The sequence below is a fragment of the Filicampus tigris genome, chromosome 14 (genome assembly GCF_054856515.1).
Source record: "Filicampus tigris isolate MCC_2025a chromosome 14, RoL_Ftig_1.0, whole genome shotgun sequence".
NCBI lineage: Eukaryota > Metazoa > Chordata > Actinopteri > Syngnathiformes > Syngnathidae > Filicampus > Filicampus tigris.
Genome location: NC_141230.1, coordinates 16,267,534 through 16,294,000, shown reverse-complemented (window position 1 = coordinate 16,294,000; position 26,467 = coordinate 16,267,534). Strand labels below are relative to the sequence as shown.

The following is a 26,467-nucleotide window of genomic DNA, read 5'->3' as shown; positions in this document are numbered from 1 at the left end:
ATTTGCACACTCGTGATAACACAAAACATCCATTAAGTTTAAGTTTTAATCTAAATGTCACGGAAAATTGTTAGAGCACCTTAAGAGAAAAGAAATGAGTGGAGAATTAATGAGTAAGTAAATATCTTCAATCATTTCTGTTAAAAGACCATCAGTTTCTGAAATATCATCACAGAAAAGTGCTTCTGCCAGTGTTTGGACTGCTTCGAACCATACGAAACATTTCACAGAGCTAGCAAATAAGAACCAAATCATGTATACCTGTACAGAGATCTTCCCCCAATCGTTACCAAGTTGCTGAAAACACTCAAGTCTGTTACGTTGTCAGGCCAAGACTGGATGCTAAGAAAGCCTAAATTGGGACACAAACGCAAACAGACACGCAGGTTATAATGAGTCACCGCCAATGACAGAACAGAAAATAATGTGCTGGTGTGTGTGTGTGTGTGTGTTGGCATCCCTCTAGGAGTAGCAGCATTCCAGGATATAGTAACCACACTGCCCTAGGCTAGAGTCGGATGCCAGCTGTGTGTGTCTCATCAAGTCTCACATATCAACATTTTTGCATTTCCTTTAAGCGATCCGCACTTCAGTCGTTGAATCATTTAAAAAGACGAAGAGCGAGAGGGTGGATGTGGCTCATTTAAGATTTTCAATAATGGATTGAAAAACATGAAATATTCAGTAGAGACCAGTAGGAGGTACGATCCTCTAGCCAATATCAGAAGACAAACAAAATAAGTGGATGGGGGAGTAAGAAAGTAATATCAGGTGGAATAATGGATGGGAGGTGGAATGAATTGGAATGGAAGGAAGAAAACATTTGCGTTTCTTGGAGATTAAAACAACACTTTGGTTATGTTTCCTTAACGACAAACACTTGCATCATAGGACGCAAGGAAATCATTGTGGGTGTGATGCATGGCCAGTGTGCTGCTTTCTCTAATCAATGAACAATCAGACTCCATTATATTAAACTGCACATTTTTCTCCTGCAGGATGCATAATGTTTACTCAGGAAGGGAGGGAGGTTGCTGAGAGGTAAAACGAGATGAGGTAAATAGGGAGCCTTTTTGTAGACAAGAGGGCAATAACCTTCAACAGCATCTTTATCAGTTTGTGGACATTGTTTTGTTTACACCAATCCCTGCAGAGCTGCAGCATCGGAGTGGAGTCTGAGGCATATTAAGTGTGTTTGTTGAAGAAATGAGAAAAAGACAAAAGTCAGGTACATAGTACATGTGAGGATACACACGACGGGGCTGAGGCGAAGTTAATGTGAGCTGAGTATAACCCAAATCCTCATGAAGTGTCAAAAAGTGATTACCAAACAGATGTCTAAAATGAAAAAATAAAATAAAAATAAAATTCCAAGTGCCGACATAATGTTAGAACTGTTCTTGAGGAAAGACACTTTAGAACATAAGTGTCTTGAAATAAGATTACATAACATTTTCATAAGTTTTTATAGTAGTGCTCTTACTACTATGTTTCAAAATAAAATACATTCAAACATGACTGAAAGAGACATCAAAATATCTGTGACATGCTTCAGGCGAAATTCCCAAGGAACAAGAATTACTGCGCACCGTTCCTCCCCTTTTGACCGCAAATTTGAAAGCAGAAGCTTTTGGTGGGGGCGGATACGGTGCTGTCTTACCGCCTCATTTTTTATCCAAGATAATTGAATAGATCATCACTTCGCCACATTCTGCTGAGAGCACATTCATGTATAAAGCAAATTACAGCATGTAGACACTTAGGAAGAAAGGGCCAGTGCTCACAAGCAATGGCTAAGAGGGTTCAAGTTGTGGTAATTATAGCACGGGCCACAATAATGAGAAACTGAAGCATAAGACACATCATTTTGATTTGATTGCCCACTCAACAACAAATGTTTTGAAGAGACAATAAAGGAGGCAAAAAATAAAATAAAAAGTGTGCTATGTGTAGGATGAGCTCATTTAAAAGCAGAAGGAAAAGCACTTGTGACCGCGGGGTCACAGAGGCGGGTTGGCTGCCTCCGTCAGATGTCTTGTAGTGGTGACAGCTCAGGGAGATGACAAGCTGAGCAGACACACTCTCTCTTACTAAATCCTGTTTGGTTTCACCACCCAATCATAAAAAAAAAAAAAAAAAAAGAGTTTTTTTTCTCTCATTTTGAATATCATCAGCCTCTTAAAATAATGGCCTAAGTCATATTTTGACAAAATGCATTTTCCTCAGAATGCTGGCCACCTTTGGTAAAATCGGCTGCATCGGTAGTTAAACATATTATTCAATTTTACGCCTGAAATGGAATTATTGATACATATAAGATCATCAGAATGTGGTTCAGTTTGAAGTGTTTTCTGAAAAAACAGAAACAAATGACTTAAACGATTATTTTAAGAGGGTGACAATATGGTGGAATTTCATTTGGGATTACACTTGGAAAGTCACATTTTTGTTCACTTTTCATCGTTAGCCTAGTAGCATAATTGCCTAAGTGATCTTTAATTTACGCTTAATATATCACAAAAATATGACCAATGTGCTTGCTGTGTTTTTTTTTTCTTTATGTATGTAGCTATAGATCCTCAGTCATCCAGGTCATGGTAAACTGCAGAGGTGGAAATAAGGCAATTGGACTTTTTTTTTTCTTGGTTTCTGAAAATGTTCAAAAATGACCTGGGCAGTTATGTTATTAGCTTAACATACTCATGATGGGTACACAAACACAGTAAACAAAGTCATTTCTATCTTACAAAGAAGACATGCAAGAATAATCAAGTCATTATTAATAACAGAATATTAATTAAAAACGAATGCTGTTTAGTTTTCCCCACTGTAAAGGTCATTCTCTATTTTTAGGCTTTATTTCAACATAACGTGGCATAGCCACATACCTGATTTAATGTTAGTAGTAAAACATGTATCCATTGAGGAAAGGGCTTTACTACTTGTCACTTTCTAAATGGATGAGTTTATTATGGCTAATATTATATTTTCCTCTCTACTGTCAGAAAGCAATGACTGTTCACCACTCAGAGGAAGGAGCGGTAGGAGTTGCTGAAGGATTAATGATGCACGCCACATGATTTCTTCATGGTGTATGGAGGGAAAACCGGAGATGTGAAACTGAAGGTTGTGGACCCACTCAAGGGAAACGCAGCAGATACAGAGGACATTGAAAGACTCATCTGATATTCAACTTATGCTCCCGTGTCTGTCCTCAGTGTGGACCGTCTCCAGTGGGAGAATGGCAAATAGACGTAACCAAAAAACTCAAAGCAAAACACACTACATATGCACCACAAAAAGGATGGTAGCAGGATTAGTACTTGCTTCATCTCAGGAATATTTAGGAACAATCATCTATGAATTTGTACTATTCCGTTCAAATTCACGCTTGATACATGTATGCATGTCGTGATACGTGAACGACTAAGACACACTTGTTGTTTTATCTATAATAGCCTATATTGTAAGTGGTATTTTGGTATGTCCTATTTATCACTCTACTTGATCTTTTTTTTTCGATCTGTGGATACCAATAATAATTATACTTTAGCAATAAAACAGTTAAAGAGCTTCCAAAAGCTGGTAAATTATCCATTAAAGAAAATGAAATAAAATGATTCTGTCAATTATCAATGTTGTTAATTTCTTGTGTATATGGTGTACGAACAAAACTTACCCGTAATTTCCCTAACAGTGCGGAACACATTAAGTTTTTCTGGGTCCAAAGCTTCAATGTCATGATAGACATCCCTGTGAATGACAATGTGACAAAATAACGTGACATGAACACCGTTGTTGTTATTATTATTTAACTTACTATGCACTGAAATGAACGGAAGGGCAATGTATACAAAAGTAAGAAATACTGTGTCAGTGTAAACATTCTTTGATACTAATCATGAGTATGTGTAAATATACCATTGTCTTGAAAAGAAGCTACAATTATGTCTCACCCTTTAATCCCAGTGATGAGAAAAACCAAATTGCCATTTATTTTGGTGCAATTTACAAACTTGTCGATGTTGCTGGAGTCCACTGTCTGAGCCGTCTGTAGGCTGGCAGTTCCAATGCCATCACATGCTGCAATACATGTAAAACAGCAAAAAGCACTCATTTAGTCAAGCAGAGAAATGTCATGCCAAGAAAGTGTTATCATTACGCGTTTTTGGGGAACAAAATGTTACACAAAACCTTTTAAAAATTATCCTGTTTTTTTTTTTTTTTGGCAACCAGAACATTTCAGAACATTCACCTTTTGGGCAGATGTCAGTACAAGGAATGCACATCTTGATGCGGTTCTCCTCCACCTCCATCGTGTTGCTGGGACACGCCCGCACACAGGAGCTCTGGTCCACCACAAAGTTATCTGAAAAAAAACATTTTGCTGTAAATGTCAACTACAGATTGTGGCTGTTTGTTATACAGGTGGGTAATTTTGCACTCTGTGAAGGCAATCACCAAAAAAGGTAAAAATTCACTTTCTACTTTCTGACTCACAGTGGTAGAACACTAGATTTCTACAGAACTGTACATGAATTGTAGTGTTGTGTTTTGAAAAGGAAGAGAGCCATAAATTGTTCTTAACCAAAACCTAACTCATACAGTATGTATGTATTCTTTGACCAAAGTTAAAAAAGAAAGCTCTCAGAAGTGATTCACCAATAATGGATCAATGACTCTCACAGTGCTACGGTAATAGTCCATTTCTTCCTTTCAAGCGGCAATCTTCTGGACCACCATTTCTCAAACAACATTATGTTGCAAAAAATGTTTTAATACTTGTCCGGCACTTTTTAAACAAATTTTTTTTTATTGAAATATGTGATACAGTTCGTTCCATTTCCTCTTCTGTTTTCAGAGGTGTGTGCATATATTGCACGGCAGGTGCCAATTAAAGTCATTTAGCCCTTATACCCCTATTATACTTTTTATACGGTACATATAATTTTATTACACTTGAGCAAACATCCAGAAGTTTCTACAGTTTCTTATGTTTACACCTGCCTTATATAATTTACTTATAACCTCGTTTTGAACACTGCGAGTGATTCAAACCTTTTCAATTCATAATTGTTCTATACATTAACACAGAGACTCTCATTTGCTTTGTGTTTGTTCTTATATTTGATTTTCAAAATTGACCTGTGCCCCTTAATCTTTAACAACCCTCTCAGATTTTGTGTGTCTACTGGTAGCTAGGTCTGTTCTTCCTTGAATCAATGTGATTTCAAATTCTTTAGGTTTGAAGTTTAAGGCATCGGTTGAGTTTGGCATCACATATTTACGTGGAAAAATCTCCTGACCTCAGAAAAGCACGTTAAAAGTGCCAATAATACATCTGTTGGTGTAAAACATAACTGTCAAAAAGCTGAAAAGGCCCATATCAAAGCAGCAAGTGAAAATGATGTGAAAAATGTTAAATATTGGTCAGCCAGCCAGAGCGCATTATTCTGAGAGGAGCGCCAACAGAGCTGCGTGACGTGATCACATGAAAACGGCCACACGAGTAATGGCGGAAACGAGTCAGTTGTCACGTACCTACTCTATGTGCTCCTGCTGCAACATTATTTTCCCTTTAAGCAAGAATAATGAGTTTCTGATTCCGAGCAAAGAGAAGCAGAGTGAAAGGACCCCAGGGACCTCAGAGGATTCAAAAGTAAAGTTAACAATACATCTGCTCAACAGTAACGTCAGCTAGTTTATAGTTGTACTCCTAGCTTATGCTAGCGCTGCTATTTTGGTGAAGCTGGATATGTGTTCCTGTGGTTATTTATTATGACTACACACTTTGAGAACTGTCCTTGTACATGTTAGGTGCTCGACTTTAGTAAGAGACATTTAGGAAAGGGTGATTAGTGAAGTGAGGCTACATTCAAATCTTGCTAGCAGTTTTAACATTGACTCCCCCTTACGCATGATAGTATCAAAAAATAATTTAGCCTGCAAATACATGGATATCAACAATATTAGTCCCAGTCCTTTTTGTAGATGTGAAAACCAAAACAACTGAGCAATACATGGTCATTAACACTGTCCAGTGTTCAGACTTACGTGGACACTTCTTGACACAGAAGGCTCCGTAAGTGTATTTTGCCCTAGGGTTGTGTTCCACCTGGAAGGTGGTGGGGTTGTACAAAAAAGGCTGTGGACACTGCGTTACACACGCCCCACTGTCGTTGAAGTTTGTGCATGCCTGTACAGATTGACAAAACATACATGGTCTGCTTGGTAACAAAAAACTGAACATTAGAGCCAAAGTTATGTTTTGTGTCTAATTAATAGAGTAACTACCTTCAATAGTTAATAGCTGTAATCTGTCTGAATGTGCAACTGTGATTTTGTGTGTATGTGTACTTACAAAGCAGTCGGTGTCCTTCGGACCAAAGCAGCCACCTGCACACTCACGATGGCAGCAGTCACTCACATAGGGACCAAAACAGCGGCCATCACACTGCACTGCACACACCGTCTTAGTTACTGTGGATATAGAAATTACATAAAGAACAACATAATAGTTACACGGAAATCTTTAAAACAGCACGCTGAGGGCAGAACATCACAGTGGCTTCACGTGTACTCAGTCACTTCTGAACGATAATTGCAAGCTCTTATTGCAAGTGAATTGTGCTGCCTGCCAGTGAAAGAGAAACACAAACTATCATCAAATGCCGTACGTTTTTGGTAAGAAGTCCCTTTATTTGATCACAAATACAGAGATAGTGTATCCTACACAAAGCCAGTACACTCCTTGCATTTTTATAAATAATGTATGATTTATTTTCACTCAGACTAATGAAATCACACTTTGCAGCTTGTTTAACATTGCAAATTCACCTCAAAATAACTCAACACGAGCCAATGTCGGACAATAAACGGGAGTACATCTCGAAGTGAAAATGTCTAAATTGGGTCCAAAGTGTTCATATTTCACATATCAAACTGTACATGACATGATTTTAATTTGATGTAACTTCCACTGACATGCAGATATTATTACAATATTGACCTTCTTTCATTGTGGCTGTGCTACCTTTCCTTACAAGACTATCAGTCAGCCAATTATACAGTGCGTACAGTCAGTCACAGCGTTAATGTATCAGCAAAAGCACACAGTTAACTCACACTGAGAATGATTAAAGACATTATATTTACAGAAGAAATTGTAACAAAAACACAGTTTTGTTTCACTGGAACCCAAAACATTTCACTAGGAACTGTGAGAACAGCGTTTACTCATGTAGCAGCAACGTCTTTAACACACTGCTTGATAAAATTGTCACGAGTCATCGTTGCACATGAATTTAAAATGTGATCATTTGCAACATCAGAATGTATTGCTGTTGGGGTGCTGTGGGTATTTTTTATCCATGTGTGATAATATACACTGCTTTCACACAGTTCCACACAGTGATGAAACGCCATCACTATCATGGATACAAGCCAACATGACACAAAAATGCACTTTCATATGTCTAAAGAACTATCAGTAGCATTTTATGTCGTGTGTTATTAAAAAAATGGCTAATTTTATTTTATGGTGCTTGTCAACCAAATGACCTGGATAAAAGAGGAAAAAAATAACCTTTAACCTTTTCTTTTATAATGAGAAAAGAAAGAGAAAGCAGTCTTTCACATAAAATAATATAATATGTGGTATAAGTTTTTTTTGTGCTGTTGCCACACACAGAAGGAGAAGCAACTGGTAGGGTGGAGAGTTTGAATAATCTGCTGCCCATGCCCATCATAATGAAAATGACAAGAGCACCATATAGGCTAAAAGTTATACTAACTTCTTCCATTTATTTTGTTCTACTTATACTTTTTTTTTTTCATATTTTTCCGGAAGCTAGTATGCCATGTAGCACAATGCTGCCTTCAACGGGTCCGTTTTGGTTCTATGACAGAATAAAAAATAAACAAAATTACAAAGATTCAGTTTGTTGCTGATTGCGAGATACATCTAAAATGATCCCTGAAAAGGCCACAAAGCTCATCTTTGAAGCACTTTCCCTCATACAAGGTTTTTACTTATCATTTCGGGCAGTTAACCAAACCAGTATAAAAAGGTTGCGAACGAAAGAAAGGCAATCAAGGATGAATCATCACATGCGCGTCTGGTTGAATTCAACAGTGTGAGATAGAAAGCAAGATAATGGCAAACGAGACGAACGACCCCCAGTGCTTATCCGTGGCCCATCTGTAACATGTTGCTAACAGTGATCGCCAAGTTCATTCCTCATTATCTTAATGGGATCATGACCACAGGACAACTACATTGAGATATACCCACGTTGGAAGCCGGGGATTAGATGGTCTGAGCAGAGTGGAGGAGAGATGGAATACAGATGAAAACATGGATGGAAAGGAAAGTGCAATCAAACAGGAGTAGTTAGAACATAAAACAGGAGGAAAAAAAAAAGAGTCCTAGTTATTACAAACTGGTAATCACACATAACAGATAATAACATGCAGTTTTGTGCCCATAAAGCTGCATTCACAGAGAAAGTGACTGATGGGATGGGATGTTAATAGAATACAGCGATAAGAAGAGATGACAGCAGGCAGGCTTGTGGTTACACTCCATGATAATCTCAATTTTTGGGGGGTGAGAGTGCGCATAATGCTATCTGAATAAGCTATTGATTAAAGAATCAGTAAGCGTTATGTCAGCAAACCCGAGTCCGGAATGTCTGTGATCGAGCAAATGTGACCAAACGCTCGGCATAAAAGAGGCACAGAGAGCAGGGCTGCTCTTACGCAACTGAAAATGGTGACAAATCAATATTGCACACATGCAAGAAATTGCAGATCAGCGCAGGAAAACCAGGGAAGAAAATGGCAACTAAACTGCCTTCCCCTAAATTAATTAAAGAAGACCCAGAAGAAATGAATGTGGTCATGTTTTTTTTTCCCAAATCATTATCAAGAGTGCAAAATATCAAATAATGTACTTAAAACTTCAGCAAATAAGTGTGTCTTTTTGATAAATGTGTACCTGTATTTGCACCTCAACAATGCAGAATGGTTAAGTGGCCAACTGATTTTCATTGTTCCATTCTATTGACGTGTACAATTGTCTGTTGTAACTTTCAAAACATCAGGGGTTGTTTTTAAGTGACAACAGTTGTGAAACTTTCAGCATAATACAATTCATGCGAGTATTGACTTGCTCATGAGAGAGAATGCAGACGCTTGTGATCCAATTGAACTACTCACAGCTTTGACATTGGTCTTCTTTGGGCCCCCAGCAACGACCATTACATGACCGATGACACTTCTGACCTGCAAAAAAAAAAAAAATTAAATAAATAAATAAATCATTCAATATTGGCCAGCAATAATTATGATCAAATCTTATACACGCTGTTACGATTATAAATATCATGATCACCTTTGTCAATATATGACAAGATATTTGATGGTTTCTTAAGAAAAATCAGCATTAAATTCTACAAATCCGGCTGAGATAAAGGCACCAATCACATCATATCTTTAAAATTTTAGTCAGTGTTGTTCTGGGGGGTTTTGGAGAGCTTAATTGACTGTCTGGTAATTGAGTGAGGGGGACGTGAGCCTGTGTAAGTGCAGGAGTGCTGTCCTCTGTCCATCAGCCTCTCCAGATGAGAGCTATTAGCGCAGAGACTTACTCTATTCCCCAACATTAGTCTCCATTTTCCACCCTCCTCTTTTTCCTCATATGTGCCCCTCTCCATTGCACACTTTATCTCATTCATTCTCCAGCTACCCTCTCTAATCTAGCACCTCACTGTGGTTCTCTTTCACTTAATGAATCAATCAATCAATCAATCACATTTTATTTATATAGCACTTTTCATACATAAAAATGCAACTCAAAGTGCTTTAAAACATTCAACGCAAAACATAGAATTATCTTCAATCAAAAGAAAAGATAAATTATTTAAAAGTTGTTGAAAGCCAAACTAAAAAGGTGTGTCTTGAGCTTCCTCTTAAAAATATCAACAGTCTCTGCAGACCTGACATCCTCTGGCAGGCTATTCCAAAGGTGAGGACCAAAACGGCTGAATGCAGCCTCGCCATGCATTTTGGTCCTCACCCTTGGAATAAATAAAAGGCCGGCGCCAGAGGACCTCAGGATCCGCGAGGGCTGGTATGATAAAAGCAAATCAGATAAATAAGATGGCCCAAGACCATTAACACATTTATAAACTAATAAAAGTACTTTAAAATCAATCCTGAAACACACAGGGAGCCAATGCAGCAATTTCAAAACTGGCGTAATGTGCTCCCGCCCTCTGGTTCTCGTCAGCACCCGAGCGGCTGAATTCTGCAGTAGTTGCAGTGGTGAAATGCTCTTTTTCGGGAGGCCAGAGAGCAGGGCATTACAGTAATCTAAACGACAGGAAATAAAGGCATGCATCAGCACTTCCGTGTTAGCCTGAGAGAGAAACGGGCGGACTCTGGCGATATTCTTAAGGTGATAAAAACCAATCTTGGTTACATTTTTAATATGAGGAATAAAACTGAGCTCAGAGTCAAAAATGACGCCAAGGTTCTTCACACAGTGTGAGGGATTAAAAATGTGTAGTTTTGGTAAAAGCTTCTCTCGCTGACCTTCGGGACCGATAACTAAAACCTCAGTCTTGTCCTGATTGAGCTGTAGGAAATTATCTGCCATCCATGACTTGATATCTAAAATGCAATTTAAAAGGGTATCAATGGGTCCCATGCCCAACATTGTTTTGCTTTGTTCATTTCTCAAGCCTGTTGCTTCCCCCCCCTCTCGTCCTTCGGCCTGACTCCCTCTAGTGTGTTGACAGATCTTGAGAAGAGGTCGACTGCATTAAAAGCTGCATAAAAAAAAAAAAAAAAATCTAAATGACAGCAGGCTATGAGTTGCTGCCTCAAAGCCTCAAGTATGGAGAACCTTCACTTCACTCATATCTCTATTATAGTTCCCCTTGGAGTCTGTTGGCCTATGAAGTCAAATCGGACCAGATTTCATTTAAAGCTCAAGATTTGCTCTCTCTCATCTAATAAATTCTTAATGACTCACAATAAACATGTCCCACTTCTACCATCATATTTTACAGTGATCTTAAAACACTCCCCGAAGGTTGCATTGCAGAGTAGGTTTCCACACCAGGAAGGGAAGTAAGACATATACTGTAGATGCCAAGCTTGATGAAATAATAATAATAATAATAATAATAATAATAATAATAATAATAATAACAATAATAACAACAACGATAATAACAATAACTATAACAATAATTATCATAACAATAACAAAAAGAACAATAATAATAATACAATCCAATTCAGTTCAGTCCAATTCATTTACAGTATGTTTGGCAAATTTACAGAATGTGGTCATGGGTGCTCTATTGCGGACAAAAATGATGACTGTGGTGTTTGAACACCTGTAACTAAACTAAAGGTTGTTTTCTGGTCTCACACAAGAAGAAAGAAACAAGAAAGAAACTGGGAAAGCTTTTTCCGAGATACTGGAGTATGCCTCTACGAATTGTTGTCCATTCACCCAGAATAACATTTGTGCGGTCACTGTCACCAATCAAGGACAGGCCTAGCAACCTTGTGAACATTTTGTTACTTACATGTGGCACTGCTGTTAGTGGGCACAACCACAGGATAAACACCTGAATTCTTGACAATGTCCTGCCAATGAATGGTGTCTGCGTGGCACAGGAAATTGTTTTGGTGGACATAGACACCTCCACTCAGGATCTCTGGAAAGACCACAAAGTAAAAAATACAATTACATATGTATAAGTACCCACAAATGTCTCTCTAACGTATTAGAAATCTAATTTGAATAAAAGTATACTTTATTTCTTTCTGACACTAATAAGCAGTGTCAGAAAATACGATTGACTATTTCGAAGAACACATCTGTATTTCCCGCTTCTTGTTACACTCCACGACTTCAGATTTTTTAATTTTTTTTTTCAAGATTTTCTTTTCAACTGGGGAGGAGGCTCCAGGCCTCCAGCACAGGGAGAGAGCCAATGATAGATTTCATTCAAAGAATATATGACATAAAGCAATCTACAGTTTAGTTGAATCTTCTACACATTGTTGTCAAATATTTATTATAATGGTGCTTTTAGTCATAAGTGTCACATTTAGCCATTGCTGTCACAAAACAGATGTCATCTTTCATTTTAGAATGCATATAGTAAAGATGTCAAAATTATGAATGATGCTGAAGCGCCAACTTTTTGTTTATTAATCATTTTCTTTTCAACAGAGGCTTGCAATGTGACAGACACAGAAGATTCTTGCATTGTAGCGAAGGAGCCTGAAAAACACTATGGCATAACACTGTTTATATATACATATATATATATATATAAATAATAGGAGGTATTATAGCAGCTCTCCTGCCTTCAAGTTGAAGGTGTGGTGGGAGTTACAGAAAGAAATGAATTCAGCCCTCCACCAAAGAAGCAGCAATTATTGTGGGCTAAGAGGAGTTCTGGTCTCAAATTCAAATTATTTTCACACTGTGATGCTGGCAAACGGGGCAGCAGGATTTAATAGCGGTTAAGCAAAACCCATGTACATCATCTTGGTGTTCACCTACATACCTTGTTTGATTGTAAGCGGATCAATGCAAGTACTTTTGAGCCACTTGCACAACTAAACACCCGTTTAACCATAAGTGACAATGCTGACACAATACTGTGTGGTTCAAACGCATCTGCATTTGTGACGTTCCATCAAATTGCGTCTGATCTAAAACATTACATTTTCAGCTACTGCAGCATTTAAATGTAAATGCCTACTTAGCTTCAGTACTTTAGACGGCAAAGGTATTCTATGGTGGAGATAAAAGTATGGTGGTGATTAGTAGAGACAATATGTTTAATTTATTAATTGTAGCCAACAGTGGAAAGTATTCTCCTTCCATGTTGTCCTTGTTTGAAGTGTTATAAGATAATTTAACTAAAAATAAAATAAGCTTAATTGCAATGTCTCCCATGCCATCTGTTACGGAGAGATACATAATGGACACAATCACCTACCACTATCAACATGTGGAACTCAGTCAGGGTTTATTTTCATGATATAAGTGCAATTTGTGGCCATGGGAAATCAATTGTTCAATTTGACAGTATTAATGATTGTTTTTTGTGAGAAATATCTTGGCTTGTTGATGTAGCTAAAGTGTTTATTATCAAGTCTTTGTTGTGAAAAATAAAAGCTGTAATCATTTGTGAATATGACTTCAAAAGGAAAATAAATTGATAACGCACTGCATGACTACTGGAGGAAAACAATATGAAATTCGGGGAGGCAGAACAAATGCATGCGAGCAATTATATTGGTAGTAAGCGGCTGCTGTGAGTGTTTCTGTGTGTTTTATTATTGCAGCGGGGGGATGAATATGATTGAGAACGGGAGGCAAATAATGAACCAATGATCGGGGAAAAAAGCCATGTTAATGAGTTTGTGAGACTGAATAAATTAAGTATTGAGAAGATTGTTGAAGGTTTGCGTAGGAGAAACACAGGAAGGTTTATTCTAGTGTTAGACAACTGCATTAATTAATATCCCTATCCTGATTATCCTTCACTGATATGAAGTAGACTCATGTGTCTACCATTAATTCTGCTCTCAAATTCTGTTTCTCAATAAGACCGCCAATGACTTTCAAATGGAAACTCAGTAAAAAAGTAAGACCACAAAAGAGTACTATGTATTTTCTCAATGAATGGACTCAGGATGACAATTACCTGCATCATGTACTCTTGGATAAATAAACAACACACCACAAACAAAAGTCTCCTTTCTTCCCCTGAGTAAAAAAAATACCAGGTGGTACGATTAGGGTACCTGAAATATACCTGATGCACAAATGTTTTGCTGAAGGTGTCGTTACCACAACAAATAGCATCAGAGGACTTGGCATCTGTAGCGCTGACGTTTTTCAATACTGTTTGAAAAGAAACGATGCAGCTGATTGCAAGATAGTGCTTTGAGCAACAAAAGCCGATAAACCTTGAGCAATTGAAGAAAATGAAAGAGCAGTTGAATAACTGGTGACAGCCTGGAGTACAGTACAGTTAAGTTCAACATAGATTCACGTTTATTCGTGGGGAAACTGGTAGGGCTGGATCTCGTTTTGTACCATCAAATGCCATTTTATTGTTAAAGATCAAGTGATACAACATGGCATTTTTGACGGGCCATTACATCTGCAACATTGTGGTGTTGAAGATGCAGTCTGTGGCACAGAGAATAAATGTCAGAAAAACTGCAATGGCAAGTTGAAGTTGTTATTCAAATGCAACTTGCACACTAGCAAAGCTTCCAACAAAGACCACATTAAAGACGTTTGGTTAACTTAACACACCAGACACGCACCTGCATGTACCTGTGCAGATGACCCAAGGTTAGGAAAATTTTAATCATTACTTGCCTTAAGCATCACTTTAATTATCAATTTGCTTTATGGGTGCAATTGTTGATTCAGGGTCACAGATTTGAATCGCATAAAGAGCCGAGCCACTGTGGGCAGGGAAAGTTAGAATTGCTCTTCAAAACCAAAAATCCATTTTCTTTAATGGCTCTTACGGAATCTAGTATCCTTGTTCGTGGTGCAAATAATTCCATTAAAGCCAGAAAAATACAATATAAAATGCACCACTTAAAGACAGTATCTGTCTGTGTTAGGATGTGTGAATCTTGCACCTCTGAAGCTGGGGCATCTGATGACTGTCCTGACAAGTCTTATCCCTGGGACACAATTTCTCAGCATGACCTCCTGCTATTTCTATTGTCGACAGCGCTGTCATGTGCTGATGATGGCAAGTTGGCAACACTCGCTGTCCCGATGAGGCCTTGTGTCAGCATCAGCACCATTAAGTGACTTTTAAGTGTGAACTTTTGAGTTGCCGTGCTTCAGCAGGAAGGTCCCTCCAGTGTTTGATAACGGCTGCACAGCCAATTGCGACATTGTTCTAAATCAACTTAGTTTTTCATGAAGCATCCTTTGAGGGCTATCCATTCAGTGTCATGCAAGTGCAGAAGTGTATGCTTACGTGAACAATCTGGAGGGATACAACTATATAAAGTGGAACTTCCAAAGTCATCATGCATGTTGTTCCACAAGCTAAATATCTTGGCAGACTTAGCTGGCTAAGTACAATATGTAATATCATATATTTTTGACTTGTGTTTTGTGTGATCACCACCCAAAGTAGGTTTCCCTAAACTAACATTTAGTCATTACCAGATTCATATTTTGTTTTTCTGTATGGTTAGCTCTCTAATGGAAATTATATTTTTAATGAATAAATGAAAAATAATAATTGTCTGTAAATTGTCAAATTAACTGTTAGCGTGAATATATATATTTTTATTAAGACATCAAATTATAGTTATTTACTAGCATTCCAGAGAAATTTGATGATTGAATGCCATGGAATGTTGAAAATTAGAGTTCACTGATATTGAAAGAGTCAACATTAAAGCAGTTTCAACTCGCCAAAGGAACATAAAAAGACAGTGACACCAAACGGGGGAAGTAAAGGAATGGGAGGACTGACATGTCACCCGCGGTACCCCGATTCCTTAGATGAGAAAAAGGTCAAATAAAAGTAAGGAGAAAGGGATGGGGGCACTACCCAAACTACGCTCCACTCCTCCCAGGAGGTCATCGTGTAAAGTTCCATCAGGACAGGCAGGTTCACCTTTACTTGAACTTTCTGTCGAGAAAATTTCGTCAAGTGCGTTGAGGGACCATTTGATCAATTCCATGGTTTTATGCTGCGGGCTGCTAAAAATGGATGGCCATAGTATGGACATCCCCGATTTAAACTTTCTTTTTTTTACCCTGCAACCTAAAATAATCGAAATCGAGAATCGTTTTGATCCAGAAAAGAAACAAGGAACCAGACTTAGAACTGCAATCTTTCAATTCATTTTCAATCCAAACAATGCCCAACCCTATGGGAGACTGCAAGAATTATGATCTTAAATGAAAAATTACACCCTTCAAATTTATCGTTTAAAGAAAATGAATGAAGAAATTTAACCTTAGATTTATGCAAATGGATGCCATACTCACCAGCTATTCTTCATTGCAAATTCGAGAGCCCAGCATACATCTCAGAATGTTTCGAAACATTTCCTTATCTCACCTCATAATAGCAACAGATGGGCCTAAATGCAATTTCAACACTGTTCTCAACAGCCAAACGGTTGTACCGATTGAAATGTAATTACATAATGGTGTTTAACTATTGACCCGAAAAGAACAACTGCCCTAACTTAACAACAATAAAGAGCTTAAGATCTACTTTGACAAACACTTTCAGAAATGTGTCAATGTGTGGCATGAACATAGCGATTTTTGAGGACACTGACCCAAAGAAATCTATTTTTTTTCCCTTAATGTGCAATCGTTCCAAAGTTGCACTCACCTGTTTGTGCCGAAAACAATTTCTGAACCCCTTAAGTCCAACTCAAGATGTGTGACATTGTTGCCAAATAAATCATTGGTGGTCAAGAGATAAATCATCTTGAAAATGGGAAAGGATTGTGGCTAAAACAGCAAAAACAAATGGATAAGCATAAGGTGAGAAGAATGGCTGTCTCTTAGGTGAAAGAATAAGACAAATCACTACCTGGATGAACAGATCTGGTTTCTTGGACTATAAAATATTATGTTAAGCAAAGAAACAATGGAACACACATTGTGGCACAGTATATGAGTCTACTGCGGTGCTGAATTTCCAGGACAAAGTGGACAGATGTCAAATCAAACTGAAAAACTGAATGCACTTCTACTACATGAATGTTATTTACAAATGTATAAATCAAACATGACTTTTTATTTTCAAGTAAGCTTTACATGATCAGGATTTGGGGGGATTTTTAAATAAAGCAATCATAGATCACCGATACGATCAGAAGATGGAGCAGTATGTCTTTTTAAATAACTTGTTTGCTGTATGTAACGGAGATACACTCTCAGAAATATGCGTGTGTCGGGTGGGTAGGGGTGAAATCAATCGTCTCGCTTGCGGTCGGTTCACTTCCCCTAACAGGGTTTTCACAGTACAAACGGAATATTCTGACATATGTAACCTTTCCCCATCATTGAGTGGCGTTTGCTGTGACAGTGGTGAGACAACCATTACGCCTCATTTGTGGCGGTATGCCACCCGTAACTATATATGTGGGAAACGTTGTAACGTCTTATTTCGTGGAGCCCATCAATGCCATCATTGATCGCATCAGCGAATTAAGAAATTACAGCCGATCACAAAATGCGCATGTACTGTGTCGCAAAATATCAGCCGATTCCATATAGATGATTAGACTCGTGTAGTTTAATCGCAAGAAAATATAATGCATACTGCACATACACTGGTAAAATAAATTGAATCAGTTGAACCTTTTCAGTGTAATACACTGAAGGAGATTTTTCTTTTTCCCCCAGATCAATTGTCAAGGGAGAGTTGATGGCAGGGGGGCATCAACCATCGCCCTGATCCCCTAGCATATGCCTGGTCTCCAAAAAGTAATTGCATTCCTTGGCTGGTGATTAAATTTAGTTCCGATCGCTCCCAACACAATTGTTTCCTCTGAGTCTTTATGAAAAATTGCTGAGATTTAGGGATTATAGTATTAAACCAAAGCAAGGCTGCACATCCGCTTAAAGATGAGAAGACCAAAAAAAAAAAATCATTAAATTATGACAGAATGGTTGTGGGATGTATTGTAGATTTGCATCCTTTCTTACTTTCGTTAAGCTTAAATTGTGATAAAACCCTTGTAATCTGAGTTTTATGGAAAAGGAGGAGGACAGGGGAGCCTATAACAAAACACTGTGATAAGATAAATCTATGAGAAAGGATGAAAAACAAAAGAAAATAAATGGAGACAAAAAGACAGGACAGACAATATTATCAAAGAATGAGCAGTCAATGATTAAAATGCAAGCAAAAAGAAAGACCTTCAGATGGAACGGCTGAGGGCCATTTAGTTTATCGGGGCTGATGTGTGATCACCCTAATGCTTGAATGAAAATGAGCCAGTCTTTGAAACGAGCTAAATAAAACAGTGGGAGTCAAAGACACAAGGCTGGAGAACGGTGAATGAATGAAAGAATGTAAAGTGAAGAATACCAAGTATGCTGTTTATAACACACAGCAAGGCTGCTAGTATGTGGTTTATCAAGGCAACAACAACAAGTCATAGGGCCTCATTTTTCCACACCAACTGACACATTATCACACTACAGATCATTGTGCTAACTTTCGTCACACTGCACTTGTGTGCTAGTTTGTGAAATTAGATGGTCTCTGCTAATATAGATGAGGGTAAACTGGTGTACAATACTAATAAGGATAACAATAAAAAAGAACAAGGCGTGCATTTTTTTTATGAGCACTGACAGACTAAGACAAAACAATTAATAATTCAATTATTTTTCATAATAAAGAACAAAAGGTGAGTTTTAAAGCCGATAGTGGTCTCTGATAATGAATCATTATCATGCTTGGTGTTGCATGCAGTAACACCCCTCATATCCCTGTGGAAACTTGAGATGAACAGAAGAGTCCTTTTCATGTTCCATTACCCACCACTGCTCCCATCAATATCTGCTCCACTAACCAAAGTCTTCAGGCTCAGAGGGAATAAAAATATCTACATTATATCAATTATTAAGCTGCCAAAGGGGAGTGCGGGGTTGACGGGTGAGAAGGGTAAGTGCATTTATTGCAGTTATTTAACTAGTTTGAAAGAAAGCGTGTATGATAATTATAATTTAAAAAATTGATGGTTATTATTGAAAATGCGAGTGCTTGTAATGCGCAACCGTTCCCTTTTTTATGCTTGATAATTTCATGGCAGCGGTTAAGTTATGTTTGATTAGGTTAGGTTAAGTTAAATAGAAACTTCATTGATCCCAAAGGAAATTCTGTCAATTCAATTTCTCCCAATATAGAATTTAAGTAGCACAATCGAAGTTACAATTTAAGAGGTAGTTGGTGAAGAGCGACGCTGTGGATTATATTATGTACACTAGAACATAAAAATAAAGAAGATCAAGGAAAAACTCACTTTGACTGCAAGATTTGTCTTGTGTGACATCATGCATATTGACAATTCAACCTCTGGATGGAAGGTGCATTTTTCTTGAAAATATTTTCCTTTAGGCTGTTGCAATGTAAAATGTAAGACAAATTTAGGTATTTGACGAACAAACTATAATTAGGGTATGGTGATTGGGTATGAGTGCAAACTTTAAAAAATAAGCAGGGTTTGCAAGGGCAACCTATTTAAATATATTTACATATAGCATTATGTTGGAATTGCAAATCCACTGATTCATACCGATTTCTAGTCAGGAAATGAGTCAAACATGTCAAGGAATTTACCCGTGTTGTCTCATCTGTCTTCTCACACCACCTACTATCTCCGGTAGTCTCACTATCTCTGTCAGACAGTGACGTTTCCGAGGAATCAATTAAAACCAACCACAACTGATGGCCAGTTCTGGAGTTCAATTTAACACTCTCCTCCTCATGATCCACATTAGGGGCTTGCAAATGTGACAATATGAATGTCGTCCTTCAAAAAGAATGTCCCTCTGTCCCCCTTCCGGAAGACTTGAAATATTGAGTGTGACATGGGAGTAATTGCATGGGAAGTAATCAATTAGTCAGACAATTGAAGGAGACCTGAGGTCTGTGGGCTGCCAGGCAAACGGCTCAACTGAATTCTGGTAATGCACACTGAGCTGAACTTGCTTCCGCTGACATAATTGCTCTTTTTTTCTCTCTCAGTAGATGGAGAACGGTTGGAGATCAGAAAGAGGTAGCAATTAAATGCTCCTTCCTCTGAGGCACATGTCCACGGGTATCTTGCAGACTCAAATTGTCCCTTTCACCTTGCCCATCCCTTCGTTCCCCTGTCCATCATTTAGCTTCACTTTCCCCATTGGGCACACAAGCTGTGATTCCTACTACAATCCACAATACCTGCGAGCTGTTTTCAAATATTACTTTGAACTTTGTTCGTGCTACGTCATCATTCTTGCTCCTTGCTTTCGGACATACTGTATAGTGTAAGAGCAGTGAAGATGGTCGCCAGGCTTTATTTTTACGTGGATGATGTGCAAAAATCTGCTTCGAAAGAGGAGCAATTCGCTGATGAAAGAAGTCAAAGTGAAAGCACAGTAAGCCTCCAATCCTCTTCTTCATCATTTTTGTGATTTGAAAGAAAACGTGCTTCTTAACATGCCAGTCACCACCTACACACCCATCCTTATTACCGCTCTCTTACGCTCGCTTCCTCTCTACAGGTTAAGAATCGCTCTCCCTTGACAGTATGAAAATATAATGTTCATGGACATTTCTCATACATATCACATCTGCTTCCTTTAACACATGTCGTCTGTTCCGTCTGAAAAGATCAGTAATAATGTAACATATTTGCGCTTGAGCCTGTTTCCGGGTGTTTCTCTAAGTGGAACTTGGAACTGTCCCTTCAAGTATAGACAATTCGGCGCAGCATGTACATGATGGTACAAACATAAACAACGAGAATGGTATTAATATGAAAAGTCAGGACCATGAAGTGAAACAGATGAGCGACTGACAGAGCCAAAAAGGCGAGTGAAAAGAAATGAAAGTGAGACAGTAAATGAGACAAATAAAGAGAGACCAGATGGGCCATGAAGAAGTGGATAATGCCTTTGGCGTATAGCACCGGCTTCTGTACATGCATGCAATGAGAGAGGATCATTCAGCAGATGGGGCCTCAGTTTGGAAGTTTCATTTTGGACAGACGCAGTGCAGGCGTATAGAGGCGTTTAGAAAGATGAATCAACAACACTGAGCAAATCTGAAAGAGTAAAGATATTCTGGCTAAAACGAGGAGAGAGTAGGAGGGGATGAGGTAAATTGTGTTCAATCACAAAACTAATGTGCTCCTTACTGAGGCTATTTTTTAGTCAGAGTCGCGGACTAGCAAGTACGCTTGGAACTTGCTCTCAAAGTATTCATTTTAAAACACACCATTTCACACCAATTAAATGTGATGTAGTAGTATTATATTTATTCTTTCGAGGTCAAATTTTTCTGACTATATATATATTAATTAATTGGTGTACCTTATATTCAACCATCCACTTCACTATCAGTTCATATGTATGCTTTTCATTCACCCTTCCAGGCTTTCTTCAAGCTTCTGATGGTTCGCCCTGTTTGTAATGTCATCTGTTGTTTGTTCATGCAAATGCCACCCTATTAGAGCCTTTTTTTTTTTTTTTTTTTTTTAAACAGAACAACGTTGGATAGTAGAGTATTAAATCCCAAAGTGTCAAACTGAAAAAAATATATATATATCAGTCTTATTGTGGAGTTGAGAAGACTGGGCCTTTTTAGCAATGCATTTCACAAAATTAGTATGGTATAGTGGTTCACTCGCCTGAACAGCCTGGGTTCAGTTCCCACTCAGTGTGAATGTGAGTGCGAATGGTTGTCTTTCTCTATACATATTGTATGTGCTCTATGTGGGCAACCAGTCAGTGGTGTACTCTGCCTTTTGCCAGGAGTCAGCTGGGACTGGCTCCGGCTCCCAGCAACCCTGAACAAGATAAGGGGTCTAGAAAAGGGATCAATGGAAAATGTCTTAAAGGCATTACGTAATACAAACATATGACCATTATGTTTATTGTTAGCGTATGTTGTTGTCTTATTTTATTTTATTTCATGTGGCTACAATACCGGCTGCAATTAAAATTCTAGTGGACGTAACGGTCTGTATGTAACGTGCTATAATCACATTATTGGCCCACACATTCATGGAATATACAATCCCAGAGACGTAAATCAGGGGGGGACGTCAGAGAGGGTGCTGCAAACACATAGGCGCACTGAACAGATTTGTGTCACCATACTGGCACAAATAGTCCCAAATATTTAATTTGGGCTTTAAGATGTCCACAAACAGTCAAATCCTTAAAAGATTGAGCTGTTGCCACTATCTTATCTGGGCACAGCTCAAAACAGTGTGTGCATTTAAGTGACACCTCTGTGGCTAAGCCACAATGATATTGTGAGATTTTAATCCAAAATGTTGAATAAATACCCTCAACTACGCCAAGTTCTTATTTCTAATTCACTTTGTGCTCACTGAGCATCCCCAAACTCTCTTCTAACATTTGTGCGGTTAAGTTGGCTAAGCTTGATTGAAAGGTGCATCAGAGGGAGTCCTATCCTTGCTCAGCCAGGGATCCCCTCCACCCCATCCTTTAGCCCCCTCAAGTCCACAGAGGCCATTCACAGCACTCAGTGAGGAAGCCAGGAAAATCAATAAGTGCACTGCTACAATACACTAGCGACAAATTGATTTCATCCAAGGCAATTTCGAACCAAGCAAAACGCACGTGGGTTTGGGCACCCGGGGGTATTTTACTGCACCTTTCCCCGATTAGCCCCTTACGTAGTTAATATATTTGATCCTCTCATACTTTATATGTTATACTGTTTATCGATTAGATCGACCTCTTTACCCATCTCCAGGGAGCTACTGGCAGTTGAACAATGAACTAATTTGACAGCAAAGTCAAAGCCTCTGTGATAAATGAGACAGATGGCGCAAACCCGCCGAAGCACTTGAGGGTAAAAAAAGTTTTGAACTTTGCTGTGAGATGTCAAATGATTGACCCTGATTGACTCTCATAATTCAGACACAGAGAGTGGCTTTGGCACAGCAAGCGACATGATGGAAAAGGGTCGTCTCAACAGAATCACAACTCGACCTGAACTTTGTAAATGAGTCACACAATTTTATCCAGATTTTAATTCAGCTAACAATTCAATGTCATTGATGTTGCTTCTTTGTTGAGGATCATTTATTAAGAGCTGACAGTTATGAAGCTGAATATTGTTTTTGTTTAACTTCTCCAAGTGTCAATTTCTGCAGTTGAACTGCAAATGGTCATCTTAGTAATTACAAATGCTGCTTTCTTGTTCGTCTGAGCCAAAGCAAAGAAGGGAGCTTCACACCCTGAGCTGTCATGATTATGGCAGTAAGCAATACTGTTTTAGTTCTTTACTACAGTATTTCATTTATATTTCATGGGTGCTCCAGCTGACTTATAAACAGCAATACTGTTGACTACATGTGCATGCTATTCTATTCTGCCTACTGATAATAAAAACAGACCACTCATGTTATTTTTTTCTTATTCTCTTTCTTAGTATGTGCAGTATTAGCCTCATAGGTTGATCAGAATAAAAAGCTCAACAGTGAAAACAAAGAGTGAAAGGTAAAGCAGATTCATGCCTTGGTTGTTATGCGCAACTTCCCTCGCACATTATGGCTGGAGGCCACGGATGGCGCATCAAACAGTGGCCTTTCACAGAGTCCAGCCTGAGCTCCCCGAGCACTATAGCATCAGCTTGGCACTGTAATAAAAAGGAGCATCCTGGAAAAATAAAGCTGCCCGTGGTGGTACAAAAAAAGAAATTCCCAAAGTATAGTGGAACAACATGTGAGAAGGAATCCAAGTTGGAACAGAACACTGGAGTTCCACAAACCGCTGCAGGCTGTGCTGTTTCCCCTGACTAGAGGAAAAAAATAAATAAATAAAAAATGAAGTAATCAAATTGTTAAAAAAAAAAAAAACAAAAACAAAAATAATCAGATGTTTATATTAAGGATGCACCGAAATGAAATCTCTTGGCAGGAACCTGAAACTGAAAAAAATTGTTATACGGAGAGGCAGTCGTCTGCAGTCAGACAGCCTTCTCAAAAGCCAGCCTTTGCGGAGTGGGAATTTTGGGCCCGCCACCCAACTCCACTCAGTTTACCGGGGTCGTCGGCGCACACCACCAAGGTGCACTGTGGGTGGCCACGGCACACTGCTACGCCTGGCTGGATCTTTTATTTTACCCCCCTGTAAGTCTAATTTTTCCCCAAGCTCCAAGGCCGTGTCATGCGACATCCCAGTCGTTGTGGCCGGCCAGCAAGCACTCTGGACGGGCTAACCAATGTGAAACCCTGGTCTTCTTGGCTGGATATTTTTTGTCTTTTAAGTCGGAACGGGGCGGGGGCCGACAATGTTTATGAATATGGCCGGGGGGTCGCGGCTGGAAGAATACCCAGGTCAAGGATGGAGGGTTGCGGCCGGACGGGCAACAAAGGGTCAAGTGCCCAGCTCTGGTTGTACTTAAAGGGGCAATGTGTAGAATGTTTTGATTTTTCAATGATCCTTTAAAAAAAAAAAAACTATTCATTTGAACAATATGCAAAAAAGGAGGCACTGTAGTGCGTGTACTTAAAAATGCACGCACTTCTTCCATCGTAGGTTGTTGAATTCTATTAATTGATCACTAGATGGCACTGAATTCTACACATTGTCCTTTTAAATCTAGTTTATTTTACTCCATAATATAGAAAAAAAACAAGGGCCACATTTCTATCCCGACTGTACTAGAGCTCAAACTGTGGTGTTTTTGCAGTGAGAAATACCCACTAATGCTTCCTGATAAAGTTTCGAGTTGTGGCCATTCAACAACAAAACAGTCTCTTCCATGACCGCATGGACTCATAACACCAACAGTGTAAATCAAATCGTTTGAGTCACACTTAGTTTGGCACATGCTTTCTCAACTTTGCCCGGCGGGGACGACGCTTTCGATTTGTCAAGAGCTTCATTTCTTTATGGCTTCTGGGCTTGGAACGTCAAAAGGAAATCCAGCAACAAAAAGGTCCATTGTTCATAAGGACACAGAGCCACCCACAGGTCTTCAAATCAGCTACCACTTTCACAGTCTATTAATGAATGGCTGGGTTTTCCAGACCAATGGTTTGCGAGACACTTAACATTCTCGCAACAGAACACATTGCAGGCAAATGTCACTCACCCGTGAGGTTCCTCAGACCCAACTGACGAAGGCCAAAGTTTCCATCGTGTCTGTAGTTGAGGAAGATTGCAAGTGAGTAGTGGTCCTCATACAACTTAGTCCCTCGGATGATTCGCAAGTTCTCCAACGGCAAGTAGTCGAACTGGTTCAGAGCCACCAGGACATAGCCTGTCACTTCTCGGATCGACTGCAAACAGAATGATGCAAGGCTGTGTTAGTGTCATAGTGATGTAGAATAAATACAAATCTGAAATCTGACCCAATCCGTGCTCTGAATGCTTTGCTTTGAGTTTCTATTGTAGTCTGATTTCATAGATTTTGTGTGAAGTCCTCTTTACTTCTTTTTAGATGCTGGATGGGATGTATGTCTTTTTTGTTCTTTTTTTTTTTTTTTTGCTAAAAGATGTGGCTAGATATTTGTCTTTCACTATTGCTATGTACAATATAGGCTACCTGTGGGATTCCCCTTGGATGACTTGGAGCCTTTCCTGCTCTGAGCTTTTGCCAACTCCCTGTCTGGACTGCTTTCTTCCATTGCGTTAAGACCTCTTTAGGTTAATAGACTTAGAGTGGCATTCTGCCAGCAGCCTTTGTAATTATAAATGTTCCTTTGGCTCAATTTGCGTGATCTTTGCACCTGATTCAAATTTTTGTCTTTTGTTGTTGTTTTATTTGTATGAATGTGTTCAATTATTCAACAGGAAGCATCATTTTGGGAAATAGTGAAGTTCAAAAGTGATGCCCACTCTCATTGATATGGGTCTAAGATGCTTCTTGATTTTTTTTTCACTCCATTTTTTAATTTTGGTTTGATACCTACTATTGAACAGAACACAAAATGTAGTGGGGATCTTTTTTTAAGCTTTACGCCTTCCTTCTGAAAACCAAACAATACTTAAATAACCATATGGCTTAATCAAATGGCTAGAAGTACGGAATGGGGACAATGAACCAGAAAAAAAGTGTCAAAATGGAGAATGGGAGGTGTATGGGGCGCCAGCATGCATCGTATCATTGACAGCATGTGCCTCCGAGGTCACTCTCTACATATTCAATCATGCCAGTGAGTTGAATCAAAGCATCCGAGTCAAGAGTATTTGCTCCAGGGTTGGAGACCGCACTGGAACACGTGCACCGGCACAGGGTTCAGCGCTTGTGTCTCGAATGGGGCCCGGGGTGAGAGCGCTACGAGGGCAGGCATTACTTCACACTTTAAATGTCATTTAGGACTGGGTATAATGTCTGCAGAGACTTTGGCAACAAGCCACCGAGAAGAAGCTGATGTTGAATAAATCAAAGCGACAGGCTGTGCACTCCTCCTCCCATCCGCCATCATGGTTGCTGTCACTAATAGACAGGCGGTCAGATACATCTTTCCACGCTGGCCTGCTGATAATCAACAAGTGTGTGTGTGTGTGTGTGTGTGTGTGTGTGAGTGTGGGTGTGTTTGTGGGTGTGTGAAATGCTATTGCAGCTGATGCACAGAGCTGATATAAGTGCTTAGGAGGCGCTGGCCTAGCGGCATAATCATAGTGGCTGACAGCTGTCAGAGAGCATGGCCATCC

The 26,467-nt window shown here is 39.0% G+C and overlaps 1 protein-coding gene across 5 annotated transcripts in view; it reads right to left on the bottom strand.

Moving 5' to 3' along the window:
- The window catches only part of erbb4b (erb-b2 receptor tyrosine kinase 4b), a 180,184-nt gene that overhangs the window by 44,220 nt on the left and 109,497 nt on the right, over positions 1-26,467 (bottom strand). For 4 of the 5 annotated variants that reach the window (XM_086051417.1, XM_086051416.1, XM_086051414.1 and 1 more), the window contains 9 exons: positions 24,903-25,089; positions 11,604-11,735; positions 9,220-9,285; positions 6,362-6,480; positions 6,055-6,196; positions 4,256-4,369; positions 3,957-4,083; positions 3,680-3,753; positions 262-352 (listed from right to left, as the gene is read on the bottom strand). In XM_086051417.1, the coding sequence (XP_085907543.1) occupies positions 262-352; positions 3,680-3,753; positions 3,957-4,083; positions 4,256-4,369; positions 6,055-6,196; positions 6,362-6,480; positions 9,220-9,285; positions 11,604-11,735; positions 24,903-25,089 (1,052 nt within the window). The remainder of the gene's footprint in view (positions 1-261; positions 353-3,679; positions 3,754-3,956; positions 4,084-4,255; positions 4,370-6,054; positions 6,197-6,361; positions 6,481-9,219; positions 9,286-11,603; positions 11,736-24,902; positions 25,090-26,467) is intronic. The other variant, XM_086051415.1, reaches the window with a different exon arrangement.